Here is a 25,268-nt window from a genome sequence, read left to right as displayed (position 1 = left end):
CCACTGATACCACTCACTCGATGTGATCTCTCCATGCTGGACTGGGGCCATTTCCCTTTCTGCTTCTTCATTTTAGAACTCTTTGCAATTCCATCTGTTTCCTTTTGATCCCTGATCATCCCATTCCTTTCCTGCCTACACATTCTCTCACCTCCTCTTGGAGCATCCACCTTTCTCACGCTGTGTATCCCTGTCCACCCTGAGCCTCGCCGTTTCCCTGCTCCTCTTGCACACCCATTCTCTCATTTTCTATACTCATACCACTCACTTCCACATTCATTTCCACTCCTTCAATCTCTCCTGTCTTACTCTCCTGCTCTTCCACATAACTCCCCTCTCGATCTGATTCATTCTCTCTATTCACTTCTCTACCTTCCAGCAGCAGTCTCTCCAAGCGACTCACACCATAACCACTCAAATGCAGTCCATCGCTCCCATACAGCTCACTTCGTCCCTCAAACTCATTCCACACATTAACAAACTCTACTCCCATCTCCTCACACATTTCAGCCAGAATATCATTCATAATCCTTGCTCTCCGCCTCATTTCACCACAATCACATCTAGGCAACACACTGACTACCCTTCCTGTCACACTATTCTCCTTTATCTTTCCAAGCAGTCTCCTGACATTCATTTTGACATGCTCTTTGTTCTCTCTCAAATCATTCGTACCAATTAATACAATTAACTCTTTTGCTCGTTCCCGCCTCATATTCAATGCCTCAATCACTCTACTCATTTTACCGCCTGGAAAACATACCTTGTGCATTTTATCCTCTAGCACACCTTTAATAATGGAGTCGCCATACAATGCCACTCGCTCATCTTTTGTTATCTCTTTCATGCCATCATGATTTATTTTAATAGTTTTGACCTGAATTCTCTCAATTTCATTCCGCATCCATTTCATTTCTTGCTTCATCCAATCCAATTCACCTTCTGAACCTCGCGACACATTCACTCTATCATTAAATCTTTCTAACTTTCTAACTCTCGACCCCCTCTTCTCACTTTCCCTCTCATTCATCCTTCTTTGTTTCCGTACTTTCGGTCCAACATACGTCCAACTTTCACTATCATTCTTCTCACTCTCACATATCTTTCTTTGTTTCCGTACTTTCGGACTAACATGCGTCCAACTTTCGCTATCATTCTTCTCACTTTTACTGTCATTCATCTTTCTTTGGTTCAGTACTTTCGTTCCAACATGCGTCCAACTTTCGCCATCAGTCATTCTTTTTTCGCTATCATTCATTCTTTCGATTTTTTTTACTTGCGATTTCTGCACCACGCCATTTCTACTTTCATTCGTTCTCTCAATTTCGTTTCTTTCCGCCTTACTTTCGTCCCTTTTAACATCCGTTACGGTTGTCAAATCGCTCTTTTTCTTTTTTCCTGATTTTTTAACATTTTTTCGCCTGTCTTTCCCGCCATCCGTCTCTTTCAAACGTGCACTCGCGACACTATCGGTACTAGCACTTTCTGTCATCAACTTCATATTCGCATTCATCAATTCCTCGTTCAGGTCACATTTCGCACACACCCTTCTTCCATCCGCACTAAACATCCACAAATCATTTATGTAGTCGAAGGAATACATATAACAGACCTCACACTTAACGAACTGACTGAAATCCAAATTAAAATCATGGAATGACAATGCCGCCGCCATTTTTTTTTTTTTTTTTTCTCTGCAGGTTACTAGGTCTAATATTAACGTTTTCGTATTTAGTTTAAGCAAGAAAAAAAACCCCACACTAATAATATCGGTAGCGTACAACGTTTACAGCCGCTCTTACTTAAACAATTACGCATATATACTTAATTATTCCTAGTAAAACTTATCTGAATCAGGAGCTCTTCAAAAGACGTTCGTAGCGCTTGACCCACTAGCGCCCCCTTCAGATACTTCCCAAGAAAGTACAGCATGATCAACATGTCACCAATTGGTGGTAAAATAGCCATATTCTTTACAGAGACCCCTTCTGATGCTATGAGCAAATCCAACACCCTTTGACTTTGAGTTATTTCTTTCACATGCTGCATGAGAAAGTTGTCTACCAAAAATTCAATAAATTCCTTTCTTTCTTATCATGAGATTTCTCTTCTATCTAATCAATCTTTGGAAAATTAAAGTTACCCATAATGATCATTCGCTTGGTACCAATGAGGCTAAATTGACGATACATTTCTTCGTCCCTGCAACTGAGCTGCCAGGTGTGTAGCAGCACCATCCCACCATATATTTCATTCTTTTAACCTCCACTTCACACCAGATGGACTCAAACTCACCGCTACATGGGACATTGCTACCATCATTGTTTTCTTGTGTTTCTACCCTAACTGGACTTAAGTCATCTGATATCATTAGTAGCACTCCTCTTCTCCTATCATTCCTAACCTCATTCCTGTTATTCCTAAAAATAGTATATCCCATTACACTCGATCCCACTTACCATATCTGATTGTGATAGACAGATTTCATTAATGCCAACAATCTTAGGCCACGTTGATAAAGAAATTTTTCAGTACTTATGGAGATGAGGAACACACTAGTATTAGTTATACCTGGAAATGGAACAACAGAATAGTTAGCAAAGGTGTGAGAATTAGATGAGATTTTTTTGCTTGGAGAGCAGTAAATGAGCATAATAGATCCAGTGCTTTATATGTTCTTATATGTTTATTATTTTTATTGTTATTATTATTACATAACATCTCCAGGGAGTACAAGGGACTCATCAAGGAAGGACACCTACTCTACAACTCTTTGTCTCCACCAACTACAACGGACTGCAACTACCATCATCATTCACATCAACACCATTCTACTGCCCCAAATTAGAAACGTCCATGCCCAAAGCAGGATTCGAATCCACAGCCTTTAGGCTAGAGAGTGGATGCACTAACCACTTGGCCAACCAGGCCGGGTGGCCTGTTGTGGGTGCCATGTATATTGTGTGAATATTGCCCCATAGTGTGAATGGTTAGTGCTTGACATTGATGTTTAAGGGAAACCTTAAACATCAATGTCAACCAACTTTATGGAGTCTGTAGATTGAGGAATCTACAGATTCCATGTAGTTGGTTATGTAATAATAATAATAATTATTATTATTATATTAATTATATAATTTCATTAAACTTTTCTTGAACTTAAATAAAAATTCAATAAAAACAATTGCATACCTCATCTAATTGCATGGATATCAGACACATTTCAATATGCTGTTCTAGCAGAACTTTTCTTTGTTTCCATAATAGCTCTAACTGGCGTCTACGATCCTGGAGTGATTCAATCTGCTGTTCTACATTGCTACAAGAAGCACTTACACTAGGATCCATGTAAGATGGGCGTGCATCGCCCAGATTTTCTGAACTGATTTGACGAAGCATTTCAAGTAAAATCTGCCCTTCATTCATCATCTGCATAGATGCTTCAAGAACAGCTATAAAATATACATATTAATTTATTCTGTAAGGTAAAGGAACATTTATCAACCATTATTACATTTATATTAAACATCATAATATGTTCTACTATACCATAGAGAATGCTGAGAAAATAAAAAGAAAAAAAATAGCTTAAAAAGGAAGGCAATAAAAGTGAGCTGATGTTTCCAGTTTTCTGTAATAACCTATGTTTGACTAAAGTACAGAATTTCAAATTAATGTACTAATACTTTATTTTATGTAATCTAGGAGTGTCCAACCCACAGGCCACGTGTGGCCCTGGACTGTTACTAATGCAGCCCCAATGTACTAAGATCTGGGTTCGATTCCCATCCATGACATGAGGACCCTTTATCTGATCTCTTTCGACTAAAGGTAAGTTAACCGGTCTTATACAGAAATAGAGGGTTTTTTTCTCCTGGTAACTCAGGTTTTCATCCCTCAAAACCGGCAAACCGGTCTGGTGAACACACATGGCTACAGTCATAAATATACTTACGACAAGAAAGTCAACAGGAAACCACCTTGCTTCATGATCATCTTCCTGGTATAGTAGTATATGCTGCCCCACCAGCCATAAAGCTGAAGGGTAAATACATACTGTTCAATATAACATCTGGTTCACAATGTACAGCTGTAGCATTTTGAAGTCGTTCTCTGGTCACATTCCTTTTCCAGATCTATAAAATTTTAAATGCAAATCCTTATTATATTCCCATAATTTCTCAAGTACTTATATGATCTGCTTTGCACAATCCTCTTTATATGATCTGCTCTGGCTTAAGATTTCCTTACCTCTTTCTCTGGGTCCTCCATTTGCTGCCTCCTAATTATGATGACTTTAATGATCATTTTGATTATTTACCTGCAACAGTTGATCATATACATTCTAATTACACAAACAATGAGATAATCTTCCTTGAACATTTCAACATCATAATTCTCACTTGCAATCCTTCTTTACCTTCACAGATCAAGATGAAAAAAACAAAATTGTTTGCTGTTAGCAACACAAATCATTCACCAACTACCAGAATGCCAGATAATTCATTATTCCCTTAACACGCAGAACCTTTTGTTAAGCACTATTTTTTTTTTCTAAATACACTGTTGATGACTTTTATGTCCTATGGAACTACAATGGTGCTGACTGCGATGATCTTAATTAGTAGTTAATCCTGCTGCCAGAGTCTGCTATGTATATATTATCTGACTAGCTCATCTGCTTTGTAGGAAAAAAAATCTGAATTGCAGGATGGAAAAATCTTGTTATCTCTATATGAGAGTAGTTAACAATCTTCATTTAGAAGTGTATGCTATCCATAAAAGAGGATGCTACTGCAACAGCCAACCTAATTCTGAATCTTAGTTCTCATGAACCTCTCTAGCATCTTAACTACAAGTACCTATAATTCAATGCCTCAGTCTTATCACTCACTTGTGATAAAGACCTTGTAAACGTTCCTTGTCTTAGACATGATCCGAACCCAGGTCTTTCCAATCAAAGAGCATTGTCACTACCAAATGTACTTAATTATTATTAGATAAAATACATTTGATCATTAAAGTATTAAGTATACATATAGAAAGACTTAGGTATCATTGATTAGCCATAATAATGCTTCATGGTATAAACAACACCAAGAACAGAAAAACAGATTTATTAAACTTGCTAATATTTCACTAGTTTTCTACCCAGCATCATCATAGACCAATTATAACTGTGAGGCACACAGCACTGAACTAAGTAATTGTGGAAAACAATTCAAATTGTAACTGAACACAGAACTAATTGACCCTACATGGCAGCCTCTATGGGTTGAATAACCATAAAGTTAATTTAGAGAAGTCAGTCTATGAGGACTTAAAATAACAGTCTCCCATATCTTTGGTAAATTAATGCAACTATACCTGTTGAGGTTGCGAGAGTGCAGCATCATAGATGATGCTGATGAAGAGTGCTTTACAGATATGAAGCGGCTCAAGCTAGGAAAGTTACCAGCATAGTAAGAAAAGCTAAATCAGATTATGAGAAGACCTTAGCCAAAGAGATCAAGCGTAATCCCAAAGAGTTCTTCCGCTATGTGGCAAGTAAGAGGAAGAATGACTTCAGAAGGATAACCTTAGTGGGTGCTGATGGTATTGAGGTGACAAAATCAGATGTAATAGTCGAGTTACTGAGTGATCACTTTTCAAATGTCTATCACCCAAGTGAGATATCTCTATACCTACAGCAATACCTAATGTGAGAATTGAAGCTAAAGAATCAGAGGTATTAAATATATTGCAAAACTTAAATGCAAACACTGCGGTAGGCTTAGATGGAATATCAGCTCGGGTGTTGCGGGAATGTGCAAATGAATTGTCAACCCCTCTCACCTGGATATTTAACTTAAGTTTGAACTCTGGTATGGTCCCTAGGGAGTGGAAGTTAGGCAAAGTGGTTCCTTTGCATAAGGGTGGCTCTAAAACTGCGGTATTGAATTACAGACCAATCACCATCTCAGGAGTAGTGGTAAAAGTATTGGAAAAGTTGGTTAAAGACAAAATTCAAGAATGGGTGGATCAGGATATGATACTCTATAGAGGCCAACATGGTTTTGTTAAAGGTAGATCCTGCCTTAGCAATCTATTAACTATTCATAATAGAATAACATCTGAGTTGGACAAAGGAACTGGCTACACAGTGGTACTTCTGGATTTTGCTAAGGCTTTTGACAGGATACCCCATAGAACACTGTTACGCAAATTGGAGCAGATGGAAATGGATATTAAATTGGTGATATGGATAGGAGAATGGCTCAGGGAGAGATACCATAAGGTGGTGTATGGAGGAGCCGAGTCCAGAATGAGGCAGGTGACCAGTGGTGTGCCTCAGGGCTCTGTGCTTGGGCCAATGTTGTTTAATTTGTATATAAATGATATAGGAAACGGCTTAAAGGGAGATATTCAGTTGTTTGCTGATGATGCAAAGTTGTGTAGTGCAATAAAAAATCAAGCTGATGTTGAAAGTTTGCAGGAGGATTTAAATAAGCTGGTAAAATGGGCAAAAGAAAATGGATGTCAGTTCAATGTGGAAAAGTGTAAAGTCATGCATTTTGGGATTAAAAGATTACCAGCTGTGTACTACATCGATGGAAAGGTACTCCAAGAGATTGATGAGGCTAGGGACTTAGGGGTATTGGTAGATAAGGAGATGAAGTTCAGAGGACACATTGCTAAGGTGTCCAAGATTGCACATAGGATTACTTGGTTGTTGAGGAACACACTGACATCCAGAGATAAAGAGGTTATTATTCCCCTTTATAAAGCATTGATACTTCCACATTTGGATTACTGTGCTCAGGTCTGGTCACCTGGAATTCTTGGAGATGAGGAGGCTGTGGAGAGGGTTCAGAGAAGAGTGACCAAGTTGGTGAGTGATATAAAAAATGCTCCCTACATTGATAGATTGAGAGCTTGTGGATTGCAGAGATTGGTTGATAGGCGAAGAAGAGGGGATATGATAGAAACATTCAAATTACTAAAAGGTTTTTATAGGATTGATGCAGGGGAAATGTTTCAGCTGTGTGAAAGTGATGGAAGAACAAGAGGTCATCTCTGGAAATTAAAGAAGAGTGTGGTTAACAAAGGTGTCAGAACAAGGTTTTTTGCCTGGAGGGTGGTGAATGAGTGGAATTCATTGCCTGACTTAGTTGTGAGCTCTTCGTCTGTAAATGAATTCAAGAAGAGATATGACAGATATTGTTTTGCTAGTTTGGGTCTCCCGCGATGAGTCTACTGACTCCATGGAGATACCCGTAATAATAATAATAATAATAATAATAATAACCTCAACAAGTATGGTTGCATTAATTTACCAAAGATCTGGAAGACTATATTTTGATGATAGCCTGACTTCTCTAAATTCACTTTATGGTTATTCAACCAATAGAAGCCCCATGTAGGGACATTAGTTCTGTTTTCAGTTAGAATTTGAATCGTTTTCCACAATTACTTAATTCAGTGCTGTATTCTTGTCACAGTTATAATTGTGTGATACCGGGTATAAAACCAGCAAAATTGTCTTCCTAAATATTAGTGAGTTTAATAAATATGTTTTTCCTCTCTTGGTGTTGTTTACACCATGAAGCATTATTATGAAAGTATTAAGTATTTTTAAACGGTAAATAATTTGCAACACATATTTCTATTCTATTCTATTTCCTCAGACATACAGCTGGTGGTGTGTGTGTGGGGGGGGGGAAGCTATATGCTATCATACTAGTGAAATGATTATGAGCAAGGTGGTTTCCTGTTGAATTCCTTGCCGTACTATATCCTATGACTGTAGCCTGTGTGTTCAAGGGGCAAGTTTGCCTGTTTGCGGGATGAAAAACCCCAGATAATGGTGGAAAAACTCTGCTGTCCATGCCAAGACTGGCTAACTTGGCTATGGTTGAGGAAGATCCTTAAGCTCCTCACATCATCAACCTAGGACACTCCTTCCCCAGGCTATGGTTGCAAAGCGCATAGCCACTAGGCTAACTGTGCAGACAACACATCATATTCTTTAATTTTTAAATTATTTATAAATAATGTATAAAAAGTATTTAAATCTGTAACATATATATATGGATACTCACATTTCTTAGAATCATGATGGTGATTTAGAAGAGTTTTACAAAGTTGTTCATTTAGTGGAAAATCGATATCATAAATTTCTTTTTCAGCAATGTCCATTTTATGTGAAAACTATACAAATAAAAGAATAAAAAAATTTTATTTATGTAAAGAATAATTAAAAACCATTTGTATGTGAAATAATAATAACAAGAAAGTGATTATTATCTATCCCCATTTTATTACATGTATAATTTTTTCAAACCAGCGCAGTTTAACTTTAGGCCTTATTTAGAATCATGAGGCTTTGACTCCATGGGGTCTTGGGTAATAATAAATCATCATAATCAGGACTCGATAAATATGCTTGTCCATTCTAACATGGTGAGTATTTTTTTATCATTACAGACTGGACAAAATACAAATCTTTTTTATTTAATAAAACATAACTTTCTAAACAATTTTTTTTTTTTAACTTTCAGAAAACACAGGAGAATATTCATAATATAAAGAGCCATTCTACTAACAAAAATTAATGTAACAAATTATATTTTTTAAAAAACATCTATGCTATTTATTGACTACTCTTTATGGGAATGGTTCTCACAAAAAAGGAAATATTCTCCAAACAATGACACAGCACCACTAATCACTTTATGGAACTCCAACTGACCTATCAAGATATTTAATTTAAAAAATTAGGAGAGGAGGGAGCTTGAATGAGTACACTTTTTTCATGGTGAGTAGAATTTTGCATAATTTGTTGAGGACTGATCATAATTGCTGCCTAGCATTTACCCTCAAGGGCTGTACAGGATTCTATGAGTGGTCAACATAATTAAGATTTTATTACGTGTTTCATATTGACAAATTCTTTCAAATTAATCTATTATTTCTCAGCATCTAATTTGATCATAGGTCTTTTTTTATTATTATTATTATTATCCAGGCCTCCATGGAGTCAAAAGACTCATCACGGGAGGTCATTCTTAGGAAACACAAAGTTTATCATACCACTCCTTGAACTCATTGACCATTCTTTCAGGTGATGCATTCCACGGTTCAACCACCCTCCACGCAAAGAAACCACTCCCCACCCTCTTGCTCACAGCCCTTTGTCATCACTCCTTCCTGTTGTTCCACCAAGTGAAAGAACTCCCCAATGTCTACCCTGTAACTGCCTCACAACAGTTTAAAAGATCATATCACTTCTCCTAACCACCAAACTCTGCAGTCCACATTAGCTCAGTCAATCTTCATAACTGACATTGTACAGTCCTTAAACCATCTTTGTTATCCACATCTGCACCCTTTCCACAGTTAATTTATCTCCTTCAAATCTTTGGGACCAAATTTGAGAACATACAACGGAATGATAACTCTTATCTCTGTAGGTTAGCGTTCTTCTCAGTATTGCAGCAATCCTCTGGGTTACCTTCACCACCTTTACAATATGCTTCCTGAATTTCAATTTTCTATTAATCATCACTTCTAGATCTCTTGTCTCCCCTACTTCCTCCAGTATAGTTCCTCCAATTAAATATGCATCCTCCCATCAATGGATCCCAAACTTCAAGACTTTACATTTTGCTGCATTAAACCAACACCCCATTCATTTGCCCATTTGTCTAGTTTGTTCAAAACCTCTTGCAGGGCTGTCACATCTGCACTATTACTGATAACGCTTCCCAGCTTCACATCATCTGCAAATAACTGAATATCCTCTTGCAATCCATTGACAATGTCACTGATATAAAGGTTGAACAATACAGGTCCCAGTATTGAGTCCTATGGAACCCCACTTGTAACCTTCTGCTTCCTTGATATTGCCCCACCATACACAACTCTCTGATACCTATTAGATAACCAAACCTGAATCCAGTTGACTAACATGACATTTAAACCCATGTGTTACAACTTAAATATCAGCTTTTCATGTGGCACCCTGTCAAATGCCTTTGTAAAATCCCAAAACAATGGCAGAATATACCTTTCTCTCATCAACTGCTCTTGTCACTTTATTATAAAAGGCAATCATATCTTCTAAAGATCAAAATGCAATAATCCATCAATATCTTAGTCTTCCACTAGGCTTTTCCCTGCTTTTTTTTGCTTCTGATACATCTGTTTCACTAATCTTTAATCTCTCTTCTGTTTAATAATCATAACCTTATATTATTTCAGTTGCACTATCAGAGACAAAATATCAAATAAAGATTGATCTTATTGAAATTCAAGAATGTGTAAGCAGAGATAATATAAGGTTATGATTATGTTAAGGTTATGGTTATGACGTGAGATGGATGAATAAAGAGATTAAGCATGCGATACAGAGAAAAAGGGCATTGTGGAGGCAGCATAAGAGAAGTGGAAGTAACCAATTTCATGAGGTCTACAAAGACAGGCAAGGAGGGTGACTTGGTTGGTGAGAGTAGCTAAAGAGAGGTATGAACAGCAGTTAGCTAATGAAGTCAGAAAGAATCCTAGGGAGTACTTTCGATATGTAGCCAGCAAACGAAAGATGATTATGGAAGGATGACAATGATCAGAGGAAATGATATAAAGACAGCTGTTGCAGAATGTGTGGTGGAGATACTTAATGAGCAGTTCATAAAGATCTTTCAATCTTGTGAATGTGACTTCATGGAGAGATTAAGAGCAGTTGATGATGGGGAGGAGAGACTGACCATAAGTGAGCAAGAGGTGTTTGGGGAATTGAGTAAACTAGATGTAAATAAGGCTGTGGGACTTGATAATATAGCACCACATATTCTGAAGGAATGTGCCAGAGAGTTGACACCTGCCTTGACATATTTTGTTAATACGAGTCTTGCACTTGGTCAAGTTCCTAAAGAGTGGAAGGAGGGCAAGATTGTGCCACTTCATAAAGGAGGTGATCGAACTCAAGCATCAAACTATAGGCCTATCTCTGTGTCAGATGTTGTGGTTAAGTTGTTGGAGAAGCTTGTGAGAACTAGGATCCAGAGTTAGGTTAACAACAATGGTATTATCTTTGATGGACAGCATGGATTTGCTAAAGGGAGGTCATGTTTTAGTAATCTACTTACTTATTACAATAAAGTGACTGCTTCCTTGGACAGAGGAGAAGGATACACAGTAATATACTTGGATTTCGCAAAAGCTTTTGATAGAGTACCTCATGATAAGTTGACAGTCAAACTAAAGCAGATGGAGTTGGATATTAGATTCGTGCATTGGATTGGAGACTGGCTATCTGATAGGTATCAATAAGTTGTGTATGGGGGTGCGATATCCAGGAAAAGGAAAGTCACTAGTGGAGTGCCTCAGGGGTCTGTTTTAGGGACATTACTATTTAACTTGTATATTAATGATATTGGTGAAGATTTGGATGGAGATATTTAGTTGTTTGCAGATGATGCAAAGTTGGGACGAACCATAAAGAGTAGTAAAGATGTTGTGGCCTTGCAAGAAGACTTGAATAAATTGAGTGATTGGGCAAGCAAATGGGGATGCGAGTTCAATGTTGCAAAATGTAAGGTTTTAAAATTTGGAAAACAAAGATGGGATGCAGAATTTATGCTTGGTGAGAATATATTGTTGGAGGTAGAGGAAATAAGAGATCTGGGGGTGATAGTGGATAAGGATCTAAAATTTAGGGGGCACATCACCAAAATTGTGAAGACAACACAAAGGCTTCTGGGAATGATGCGGAGGACACTGACATGTAGAAGTAGGGAGATTTTTGTTCTGTTGTATAAGGCTTTGATTAGGCCACACATGGACTATTGTGCCCAGATTTGGTCACCTGGTTTTCAGAAGGATGAAGATATGTTGGAAAGGGTCCAAAGGCGACTGACTTAGGTAGTTTCTGACCTCTGGAATGTTGAGTATGAGGAAAGACTGAGAAGATGTAATTTGCAGAGTCTGGTGGAGAGAAGGAAGAGGGGAGATATGATAGAGACCTACAAGTTGGTAAGGGGTTGTTATAAGATTAATGGTGGAGAAGTTCTACAGAGAATACTGGGAGATCAGGGGAGAACCGGAGATCATCCCTGGAAACTGTATAAAGAGGGTGTGAGTAGGAGAGTGAGAGGCAGGTTTTTTTCGTGCAGAGTTGTGAATGATTGGAATGCCTTGCCTAAGAGTGTGGTGTCTGCAAGGAGTTTGAGTGTGTTTAAGACACGGTATGATGAGATGTGTGTGCGATAAAAGGACCTCCCAGATGAGTCTTTGACTCCATGAGGTCTTGGATGATGATAATAATAATAATAATTATTAAACAGAAGAGAGATTAAAGATTAGTGAAACAGATGTATCAGAAGCAAAAAAAATGTATCAGAAGAACATGCTGTATGTTCCATAGTATTCTTGTCATGACAAGAATAAAACCCATTCAAGCAGACTGTGTAGTATACAGTTTTGTGTAGCGTACAGTAGTCTGATGAGTTCTTTTGTCTTCATGGAAGGAACACGAAATAACAATAATACCTTGCTCACTGCTCTAATTTTCTTCAGAACTCTCTTATCCACGGTCTTACATTTTAGATCAACTATTCTATTTCAATCTAACTGACAGATCCATAAATTTAAACTAGAACCTAGCTAGTATACAAGATGATGTCTTATCTACTATCTGGGTATGTTACTTTTCTTTTGATCTATATAAATATATTCCAATATAATACTTCCCATAATGCAAACTTGAAATTCTATTTGTCAAGCATTCTATTTTGTCAAGTATGGGAATGTGTCTTCTGTAAAAAATATTGTACAAACCAGTCTGTGAACACCAGCCTGATTCATCAGCTATATGCCAGTCCCAAGCCAAGATAAAATGGGGGGAGGGGAAAGCAATGGTGAACTACTATGTAAAAATCTCACCAGAAACATTTTGTAGCAAGAACACTTGCCTATAAAGTTACCAAGAGTCAGACACGAATGAAGGGTTAAATCATCATTAAAGATATGTACATGCAGATATTACATGATTAAGAAAAACTAGTATCAAGAAACAAAGCGAGTGCTGAGGTCCTAAACTGCAACAACTAATTCGGTTTGAATAACCGATTGCATAATACTTTCTCGATTCTGGAAAACACTTATTTTCAATTAAAGACTAGCCTTGTTTCTCTTATTCATATGCCACCTTTGTGTATGCATCTGTTGTACTTATGTATTGTTCCCTGATGATACCAATTTAACTTGGCAAAATACAGAAAATAATAATTAACTTGTATTAGTGATATAAGTTACCTATGGCACTAATGTACCATAGGTTCTTCAACCTCTCATGTATGGAAATGGTATTTAAAAAAATGAGTGAATAATACCTCTTTGGCTTTAGTATGGAAAACAACAGCCCTCTCCAGTATGGTCCTTCGATGTTCCAGTTGTGCATTAAGATCTTTCCAAGCTAATCCCAAGTTTTCGGCCATGGCTTCATAAACTTCTGCTTGAGGCTTTTGATTAGCTATCAACTCATCCACTTGGCTCAAAAGCTCTTCTACAGGACTCTGTTTACTCTACAAACAAAACAAGTAAAAAATGAAGTATACTTTGTTTAAATTTTGCATGCTGATATATTAATATACTAGAACATATTTTGGAAGTAATGTAAACAGCATGTAATGAGAACTAAATTAGAATTAACATTTACAATTCATGAGTACCTCACCTAACATCTTCTAAAAAAGTAGAAAATAAATGTATAGAGAAAAAAAGTAAACATAATACAGAAAATGGTGTGCATATGATGGGCACACATCGATGGGAGGCTACATACTCAATTCGAGGAGCTGTACTGGAGGAAGTAGGGGAGACATGAGATCTCGGGGTGATGATTGGAAGATGAAAGGATGATCATCCTTTTCATCAAACGAAGCAGATAGAAACCTGAAATTCAGGGAACATAATTGTAAAGGTAGTGAAGGTAATCCAGAGGACTGCTGCAATACTGAGAAGGATGCTGACTTGCACAGATAAAAGAGTTATCGTTCAATTGTATAGCACCCTGATCAGACCACACTTAGACTACTGTTCTCAAATTTGGTCCCCAGGATTTGAAGGGGATAAATTACCTGTGGAAAGGGTACAGAGGCAGATAACAAAGATGGTTTCAGGACTGTACAATGTTAGTTATGAGGATTGGCAGAGGAAATGTGGACTGCAGAATTTGGTAGATAGAAGAAGGAAAGGTGATTTGATTGAGACTTTTAAGCTCTCAAGAGGTAGTTACAGGGTGGACACTGGGGAGTTCTTTCGCTTGGTGGAACAGTGGGAAGGAGTGATGACAAAGGGCCATCCCTGGAAGTTACAAAAGGAAGCTGTGAGCAAGAGGGTGAGGAATGGTTTCTTTACATGAAGGGTGGTTGAACAGTGGAATGCATTCCCTGATAGAGTGGTGAGAGCAAGAACAGTCACTGAGTTTAAGGAGTGGTATGATAGACTTTGTGTTTCCTAGGAAGGACCTCCCACGATGAGTCTTGACTCCATGAAGGCCTGAATAATAATAATAATATATGCATACAAGTAGATATAAAATATGCCTTGTCATAGCCATTACATCTTGGTTCCACTGAGAGATTCAGTTTTATCTCCCTTTCTAAAGATGGTTGCTATTAGAACTCTACTTCAATCATCTGGAATTCAATTTTCTGACCAGACATTCTGAATTATACAGCACCACCACCAGTAAATCTTTTCTATAATTGATCATTTTGGTCAAATGTCATATCCTCTAGTTCCTGGGGTCCCAACCTGTGAGTCACAACCCCCAAGGGGTGTAACAAAGTATTTTATAGGAGGTTGCTACAGTAATTTTTACAGGAAATTTCACCACAAAGGTTTTCAACACTTATTTATTTCAATATGACTACACTGCAATATTCCACTAGTGGCTGTAACACTGAGAATCTGAAGGAGGAGATTCCTGGGCACCTTGAATTCCTTGAAAAGGAACTTCAGTGGTACTTTCCAGAGCTTACAGAAGAAGAAGCTGCACTGGTACAAAACCCATTCTCTGCTTCTCTAAATGTAGCCAGCATTCCCAATGAAGTAGTGGATGAATTACTGGATCTGCAGAACAATTCCTCAGCACATAATTTGTTTTATGAAAAGTTGCTGGTTCAGTTCTTGTGTGCTATGTATCAGTCATATCCAAATGTCACCATGCTTGCCTTTCGAGTTTTACTTCCATTTGCCTCTACATATCTCTGCAAGAGTGGATTTTCAACACTTCTTCATATCAAAACAAAGGCAAGAAACAGACTGAATGTTGAGGATGAGAAGGTTGGCTTTAACGAACACTCAGCTGCAAATTTTAAAGCTGGTTTCCCAGATGAAAGTACAACATTGCATTAAATGTTAGGTTAATTAAATAGGTTAGAATTATATTCTGAAAAATCTATTTTAATGTGTTTTCTTTACCTTACTAAAAATGCCTTTTTATGCAAATATGGCAGAGAGTCACAGGTCACATGACTATTATAAAAGAATAACTGGTGTTCCACCAGTCACAGGCCTTCTGCTGGACTCTACCCCTGAATAAACTCCTCCTCCTTTCACATATTAAGCTTAGTGGCCCATTACATTTGTATTAGACATGGCCTATTACGATTCAAAACCATGACAGCTTCAAAGATAAAGTGGTTAGCTCTATGCCTCTCGATGTGTCCTATGTCTGTAGATGCATGTGTTCATGGGGCGCTGGTTTGCCTGTTCTGGGGGGACGAAAAACCCGAGTTTCCTCCTTTCGCATATTAGGCCTAGTGTCCCATTACATTCGTATTAGGCATGGCCTATTACGATTCAAAACCATGATCGCTTCAAGGATGAGGTGGCTGCTCTATATGTCCATAGATGCATGTGTTCAGGGGGCCAGTTGGTCTGTTCTGGGGGATGAAAAACCAGAGTTTCCAGGTGAACCCCCCCCACCTCCATATGAGACCAGCTAACTCACCTTTAGTCGAAAGAGACAAAATAAAGGTTCCTCACTTCTTGGACAGGAATAAAACCTAGGTCTTTTTGACCAAAAGGCTTCATCTATACCGACTGAGCTAAAGAGGCTCTCCTGAATAAACTACTCTCTAATATCTTAGAATTCCATGCAGTATCCTGTCAAAAGCTTTTGCAAAGTTCAGCAGTATCACTACTATAAATCTATTACCTATTACTTTTATCCAACTCGGATGCCACTGTATTATAAAACATGAGAAAGTTAGTGAAGCACGACCTACCCTTCACAAAACCATGTTGCCTCCCACACACACACATAGTATCCCATTTCTGTCTATCCATTTGTGTATTTTGCTCTTGACAAACTTCTCCAATACCTTGACTATGACTCCTGATATACTGATCAGTTGGTAATTCGCTACATCAGTCTTGAAGCATCCTCTATGCAGTGGAACTATTTTCTCTTCATTCCATCCACTTATGACTAACCCAGAACTGAGACTTAGATTAAATAATGTGGTCAAAGAAATCCTCCTGTAAAACTCAAAGCAGTATACATCTATTCCCATACTTTTATTCACATCAAGGTTCTCTAATATACTATGAACCTTCAGTTCATTAGCCAGTTTCTATATAAGCCTTTGCCTCTCTTGTTACTGCAATATCTTCGCCTGGATGATATACTCTTGCAAAATGTTCACTTAGTAATTCTACTATTTTGCCTGATTCAATTACCTTCCTACTATCGGCATTCTTTAAAATCATTCTGCCATGAACATTATTCCTTTTACTTGCAACATACCGAAAAAACACTTTGGGATTATCTTTAGCCTGCACTGCTAATTTTCTTTCATATCCTGCTTTCACCTTTATTATCACACTAGTTTTTCTTCTGGCCTGTGCTTTGTATTGCTCATATGCTTGCTGATCACCTTTCTACTTGAATTCCCTCCACACTTTTTTGTAGCTCCAGCTTAATGATGGTATTCATCCATATGAACTCCCACTTGATTTATTCTCCTGATTCTAGGTATACCGTCTATTGTTGCATTCCCTCAACCACTCCATTCCTACTTCCCATGCACTATTAACATCCAGCCCTTGCAATTTCACGTGCCATGGCACCGATCCAAGCAATAACCTAAGCCTGTCATACTTACCAGCTTTGTAATTTCACATATATCCCCCCCCCCTTAACTGAAAATACCATGTCAAGACTATACTATATGATCACTTTCAACCAACTGGTGGCAATGTGGTCATTTTGATTACAGACAAATTCTCTGATGCAGTTACTAGATCTAGCACTCAAACCCTAGTACATTCCACCTCATGCTGTCTCGGGTAATTATTTTTAGTGACTGCATATATTCCATTTCCTTCCAATCTAAGTTCTCATAGTTGACATCTCCCATAATAATTAGCCACCGTCCACTCATTGAGCTTATTTGTCAATGAATCCTATTCCCATCACCCTTTACGTTCTCTGATTTATAGAAGTATCCAACTGCATATTTTGTTCTGCCGGCCACTATCTCACACCAGATGGCCTGCAGTTGAACTTCCAGTCTCTTTGGTCGTGGTTCATCAGCTATCATCAATAATACATCTCCTCCCATTCTTTTTTCTCTATCCTCCCTGAACACACTATATCCATCACATTCTATCCCACTAACTAATTCAAATGAATATTCCATCAGCAGATGTAAAAACTCCCATGCAGGTTCAATATTGTAGCCAAATGACTAGTCAGCAATAACCTTCTATACTGCCCTCTATAATTTTAGAAGAGAAATAGGCAACCTTGGGTTGAAAGGAATCCATCTAATATCTTTATTTCATTTTAAAACTATTTCATTTTTGCCAGATATGCTTGATGGTTGATGGCTAAGCTTGCCAGTTGATGAATCATATGAAAGAAAGAATGAAATCTCATGGTAACAGTTTAATGGATTGAAACAACACTAGGAAACAATTACAAATAGTATTTAAGTATTTAATGCTTCCAATATTTCATTCAGTTGCAGAGACATCATCAGGGAGCACAAAATGAGACTTCTTGTATATAGGATTACACGTTGGTAACACATGACTATTAAATTATTTCAAGAATTTACAATGTATATTGGAATATTAATTAAAAGAAACTTTAATAAATACTTCCTATATTTCAGCAATGTCACATCGACATCTTCATGGGAACATAAAACTATGACACATACACACAGGCTACAAAGAGCAAATGAGGCAGAAGAGAGAAAACTAGAATTGTTCCTCGAGTCCTAAAGGTGCTCCTTAGTGGGCTATATTGGGTTGTCTTGGCTGTTGGGCTGAAGTTCTCAAGATGCAAGCTTCCCAAATTTGGAACAGTCTCATGCACCAAAATTTGTTGAGGTTTGGAAAGTTTTTAGAGCTGAGTCTGATTCCATGAACAATGTTTTGTATTTAAATTTGCTGCTGTGTAATTACATGGCTTTCTTCCAGTGTATTCTGTGGCAGGTATCCAGAGCATGGTCTGCAAGCCCAGAGTGGCTGTATTGGTGAAACCAGATGTAGTCTTTTTATTCTGATATCCTGACATTTGCTGTCCTGCCTGTTTGGCCAAAGTAGGAGAGTTTACAGCTGTAAGGGATCTGGTAGGTCTCCAGGTAGGTCTAGGGGAAGTGGCTAGTCTTGGTGGAGCCGATAAGGGATGCCAATTTCTTATATGGTTTGTAACAAAAAGTCAGGTCATATTTTTTTAAGATTTTGGTTAACTTTTCAGAGGTACCCCGGATACAGCGAACAGTGATGGATATGAAGGGGGGGGTTGTGGTTAACTGGTTTTAATATTTTTTGGGGGTTGTAGCCACTGGCTAAGAAAGTGTTAAGGATGTGGTTTAGTTCAGTGGTTAGGGCATTGTCATCTGAACAGATTAATTTTGCCCTGTTATATAATGTTTTTATAACTCCATATTGTTGTGGGTGGGGGAAATAGATTGCTGGTGAATGTATCTACTCGTATGGGTAGGTTTTCTGTAAACAGAAAAAGTCAAGGATCCATCATGCTGGCAAGTGATTAGTGTCTAAGAAAAGGACTGTTGTTTTCTTCTTTTTCTAAGGTTAACCTGGATTCTGGGGTGTTGGTTATTTAAGTGTGTTAAGAAGGAGTGGCATGTATCTGAGCCATGTGGCCAAATAGTGAACACATCATCGACATAGCACAGCCAAACAGTGGGTTTTTGTGGGGCTGAATTTAAGGCTTCAAAAGTCTCCATAAAGAAGTTGGCCAGGGGTGGAGAGTGTGGTGAACCCATGGCTGTCCCCTCTGTCTGTTTGTAAAATTTTCCTTGCCAAACGAAATAGCCTGAGTTCACTGTGAACTGAAATAGGGCTCAGATATCGGGAGGAAATTTGGCTTGGATGAGCTCTAAGGTTTCCTTGAGTGGGACATTTGTGAATAGGGAGGGGACGTCGAAACTGACCATTATGTCAGTGTGTTGGAGTGAGAGGCTTTCTATACTGGCTTTGAAGTGAATTGAGATTTTTATGTGTGATGGTGTGTTGCCAGCATAGTGAGTGAGCACTTTGGCTAAATGTTTGGCTAATTTGTATATGGGGGAATCAATGCCATCCATTATGGGACGTAATGGCATATTTTATTTATATATTTTTGGAAGTCCATATATTCGGGGGGGGGGGGTTCTACAGTTAAAAGGTTTGGGTTTGTTAGTAACTTCCACAGGCCAAGAAGTGACCTTCTTAAGGAGCCTTTGGAGTGTTCTAATTTGGGAGCTAGTGGGATCATATTCAATAGGAAGGTAGGTTGCCCGATCTAACAATAAAGCATTAAGCTTATCTGTATAGCCAATTTGGTTGAGAACCACAGCGACATTTCCCTTATGGGACTTGTAACACACACACACATAATAGCAGCACAAAACTGACTGAAACACAGCGACAAAAGACTAGCGTTCAAACTAGGTGGGGGTGCCCTCTATGCCCTCAACTGTCGGCAGCGTAGGATGTAAACTGAGATCTCAAAGTATTAGTGTTTCCCATATTTTGGGAAGTTTTATGCAATCATATTTATATAAATTAGGCTGATTTTTAAGAGCAGCAGATTCTAAAAATAGTCCTTCTCTTCTAAATTTACTGTGATGGAGCATAATGGTCTTTTTAAAATTAATTCTGCAAGCTGCATTCAAAGCATGGTTTGCAAGGGCAGATTGAATGATAGTCATGACTGCAGATCTATTTTAATTTTATGTTCTTCCATTTGGATGGTAGCTGATCATTCTGTCTATCCATAGTAGGCCAACTTGCAGGAACTAGGAACTCTTTATAATTATTACAGGCGACTCTAGGGAGTCCTTACACTCATCGAGAAAGGCCCTAAACATCATGTCCACACAACTATTAGACATTCTCACAGTATCTATCATACCTTGCCTTGAACTCACTCATGGTAATAGCACCCACAACAGACTCTTGCAGCTTATTCCACTCATTATCACTCTAAAAGTAAAGAATCCAGCTTTAATACCCTTGCTAACCACACTCTTGCCCACCTTCCATAGAGGTCCCCTAGTTCTCCCACCACCGGTCCTGATCTCAAAAATATCCTCTAAATTAATCCTATAGAAACCCTTCAGCAATTTGAATGTCTCAATCATATCTCCCCTTTTCCACCAATCAACCAATTTCTGCAACACACAAATCTTCAACCTGTTCTCATAAGGTTCATTACATAGACCTGCTATCATCTTGGTCACTCACCTCTGGATCCTCCAACCCCCTCCCCATCAAGAAGAAACCTCAGTGACCAAATCGCGGCACAGTAGTTGAGATGAGGTCTTATCAAGGCTCGGTAGAGAGGAACAATAACTTGCTTGTCTCTGCTTGTCAAAGTATTTTTCAACAACCAAGTGAGTTGATGAGCTGATTTAGCCAATTTTACAATGTGTCCCCCTTAACTTCATATCCCTATCCATCAACACTCCCAAGTCCCTGTCCTCATCAATCTCCTGGAGTAGTTCCACCAATGTGGTATACTGCTACTAATCTTTTCACCCCAAAATGCATAACCTTACATTTTGTCACATTAAATTGACATCCATTCTCCTTAGCCCAGAACTCCAATCTATCCAAATCATCCTGCAAGATTTTGACATCTTCTGCATTCACTATTGCCCTACCCAACTTTGCATCATCAGCGAACAAATGAACTGTTCATCTTAGATCCTTCCCTATATCATTAATGAACAAATTAAACAGCAGTGGTCCAAGAACAGAACCCTGTGGCACACCACTAGTTACAGGCTGTCTTTTGGACTCTACTCCTGAATAAACTACTCCCTGATATCTCTCCATCAACCACCCACCTATCCATCTCAACAACCCTATATCCATTCCCATATGTTGCAGTTTACGGATTAGAATTCCATGTGGTATCCTGTCAAAGGCCTTAGCCAGGTCCAGCAGTATCACTGCAAACCCATTACCTGTATCCAGTTCAGCCGTGACTGTGTTATAAAACTTGAGCAAGGTACTGAAGCATGATCTTCCCTTCACAAAACCATGCTGTCCCCTGTACAGTATCTCATTTTCATCAATCCATTCCTGTATTTTTCCCTTGACTACTTTCTCCAAGACCTTGACAACAACTCCTGATATGTTGATCGGTCGGTAATTTGCAACAGTAGTCTTAGATCCTCCTTTATGCAGTGGAACTATTTTCCCCTCTTTCCACACCTTTGGGATTAAACCAGACCTGAGACTCAGATTAAACAATCATGGTCAAGGGCACTGATAATTCTTTAGCCGCTTCACGTAAGACCCGTGCCCGTATACCATCCAATCCCACAGATGTATTCACATTAAGGTTCTGTAATAGACTATTCACCTCCACTTCATTCATCACAATTCCCGTATAAATTAATGGTTCCTTCATTCTTTCAATGTCACCACCTGGATGATATACTCTTGCAAAGTGCTTACTCAGTAATTCCACTATATCGACTGATTCAGTGACCTCCTTACCATCGGCATTCCTTAAAATCATTCTGCCGTGTATAGTTTTTTTTTTTTTTTGCTTACAGCATATTGAAAGAACTGTTTGGGATTCTCTTTAGCTTGCATTGCTAGTTGCCTTTCATAATCCACTTTTGCTTTTTTTACCACACCCTTCTGGCCTGCGCTTTATACCGTTCGTGTGCCTGCAGGTCACCTTTCTCTTTAAATTCCCTCCACAGTTGTTTTTTTTTTTTCTGCTCAAGCTTAATGGTGTTATTCATCCATTTAACCCCTACTTGTTTTACTATTTGGACCCTAGGTATACAATCAGCCATAACCTCCTATAAATGCTCCTTGACCACTTCCCATGCTCTATCGACATCCAGCCCTTGCAGTTTTACATGCCATGGCATTGAACCAAGCAATCTCCTAAGCTTGTCATACTTGCCAGCATGGTAATTCCATATGTACCCTGTCTTAATCGAAAATTCCACACCTTTAGCCATCTCCCAGGTCAATCCTTATGATCACTCTCACCAATAGGTGGCAACATGGTCATATTCATTACAGTCAAATTCTCAGATGCTATTACCACATCAAGCACTCTCAAACCCCTAGTATTTTCAATTACATGCTGTCTCAGATAGTTATCCCTTAATAATTGAATAAAATCCAGTTCCTTTCTCACATGTGTCCTCTCTTCCAATCAATGTTACCATAGTTGAAATCCCCATCTGTGGCCAGGAAGAGTCAACCAAGGCCAAGACCAAAAAATTTATGTACCTGGAACTGAAAAGGGAGGGAGTTTGTCTTTAGTGGAGTGGATAAGGGTAACTAGTTTGAAGTGGGACTTGAAAGTGGTGCAAGGATTGTATTTCTTTAAGATTCTGGATTTTTCTGAAATATTGGAAGCGTTAAATATTATTTTTAATTGTTTCCCAGTGCTGTTTCACTCCATTAACCTTTTATCATGAGTTTTTCAGACTAGCACAAACATTTTTCCCAGCACTTAAGCCTTTAGTGTTGGGAAAAACTCCACTGTATTCTGCTATACACATCTTACCATCTCCTCTACTACTTAATTCTCCAACTATGCACAGCAACACTACTACCATTAATGCCATCTACTACCCATCAACAACTACAACTATATCTTTTGTCCGTAAATGTTCTCATCACCAATTTTCCTGTTCACAGGATGAAAAACCCGAGTTTCTAGGAGAAAAACCCTGCTATCTCCGTATGAGATTGGCTAACTCATCTTCAATGGAAAAAGTCCATATAAAGATTCCTCTCATAATGAAAGAATCGAATTTAGGTCTTTTTCCAATCAAAGAGTGCAATGCTGCTGATCTTCCAATTGTGCTATGGAAGTGCTTGATTTGTAACTCAATTTTTAAAAAATAACATATATAGTAAACAATAAAAGTAATATAGATCAGGAAAAAAATTAATAATAATTATATATATATATATAATTTATACTAAATTCCATGATAAGATGAGTACGTGACAAAAGCATTATAAAATCATGCTTCAAGAATGCCAAGATTAATAATGTTAGTGAAGCTATTAAGAATCAAGAAAGCCAAACTGAAGCAGTTGATTGTTTTGGCAGGTATGAATGATTTCAAAAGTGACAAGCACAGTTTGAGGGAGGACATGAAAGAGTTACTGAAAATAGCAAACATAAAGAATGCGAGAGTAAACATAATAAGTCCACTGCCATGATATGATAGAGGTGAATTGAGAAAGAGGTCTATGATTGCAAAAAATTCAATGTGCAAGTTAAGAAGGATGAATCATGAGTAGTTTGTGGATGTGTGGAGTGACTGAATGGATAAAAGAACTTATATAAAGGCAGACAGTTCAAATGTAAACAAATTTGGAGTTCAGATTTTTTAAAAACGTACTGCTGAATTGGAAGAATGCAGGTGTGCAGAAACAAAATCAGGAAAATGAAAGCAATTAGGGAGGGTGGGGGGGGGAATGGCAAGTGCTTGTACAGGAATGCAAAAATGACCAAAAAAATGCTTAAGATAGTACTTATCATGTGTCGTCTCTGTCCAAGAGGTCGACTACCATGATGTGATTCATAGTTGACAATGGTTGTAAGGAGAATGTGGTGAGGACCCTATCTTTTCACATTGTTGTAAGTATTCATGGCTTTATCTGTCTATGTTTACAGGGGCCAGTTTGCATATTCTGAGGGACGAAAAACCTGAGTTTCCAGGTGAAAAAAACTGCACAAACATTGCATAATCCACCATCTGGGTGAATGGTGGATTATGCAGTGTGTAGGTGGTACATTAAGCAGTGTAGATGATGGGTTGAGTCCTTGAAGATGTCATGTAATAATATCAACAATAATTTACTACTAACTTTAAAGACCTTCTAAATCATATAACTTAAAGGATAGCAGTGGCACACTCAGGATTTAATCTTGGAGGGGGCCGAGCACTCATGATTTAATCTTGGGGGGAGGCGAGTTGAGTAGACGATTTGAGAATACACACTACACATTGCATACGACCTATGACTGAGCATCTGCAGTGATCATCAATACATGATACCAGTGATCTCCTCTGGTCCAGCTCAGACAAACGAAGTAGCACTCAGGTCTGCCTGAGCACTGCTTCGTTCACCTTGCGTTTACAGCAGCAGTGATTCCAGAGAGCTATAGGGTAATCCTACCATATGTGACCGCTAATTCATAAGTAGAAATAGAAGACACGACATGACACGACACAACATAAATAAAAAAATGAATTTTAGTTAGGAAAAGATTTTTTTAAATTTTTCTTGTGTTTTTTTTTCCTTTTTCGTTTGGGAGGGGCCAGGGCCCCTTGGCCCCCTCCCTGGGTGCGCCACTGAAGAATAATAATAAATAACATAGGATTGTAGGATTTGTGCTGCAGCACCACAGTTATCATAATACAGTACATATATGATGCTGATTTAAAGATTACACAAACACAGCTAATCATCTGAATTATGTTATCATTATTTATTATTATGGGTATCTCCATGGAATCAGTAGACTCATCGCAGGAGACCCAAACTATCAAAACAATATCTATCATATCTCTTCTTGAATTCATTTACAGATGAAGAACCCACAAATGAGTCAGGCAATGCATTCCACTCATTCACCACCCTCCAGGCGAAAAAACTGATTCTCACACCCTTGTTAACCACACTTTTCCTTAATTTCCAGGGATGACCTCTTGTTCTTCCACCACTATCACACAGCTGAAACATTTCCCCTGCATCAATCTTAT

General features: G+C 38.3%; 1 protein-coding gene across 1 annotated transcript in view; it reads right to left on the bottom strand.

Moving 5' to 3' along the window:
* The window catches only part of LOC150109560 (coiled-coil domain-containing protein 141-like), a 451,763-nt gene that overhangs the window by 345,854 nt on the left and 80,641 nt on the right, over positions 1-25,268 (bottom strand). Inside the window, exons 3-5 of the mRNA XM_090409020.1 lie at positions 13,371-13,562; positions 8,082-8,190; positions 3,193-3,452 (exon numbers count right to left, since the gene is read on the bottom strand). Of these exons, the coding sequence (XP_090265146.1) occupies positions 3,193-3,452; positions 8,082-8,190; positions 13,371-13,562 (561 nt within the window). The remainder of the gene's footprint in view (positions 1-3,192; positions 3,453-8,081; positions 8,191-13,370; positions 13,563-25,268) is intronic.

The sequence above is a fragment of the Typopeltis vanoorti genome, chromosome 2 (genome assembly GCF_054136105.1).
Source record: "Typopeltis vanoorti isolate ZY-2024b chromosome 2, IOZ_Tvanoo_1.0, whole genome shotgun sequence".
NCBI lineage: Eukaryota > Metazoa > Arthropoda > Arachnida > Uropygi > Thelyphonidae > Typopeltis > Typopeltis vanoorti.
The sequence above is the reverse complement of the archived record's forward strand: the minus strand, read 5'-3'. Positions and strand labels throughout refer to the sequence as shown.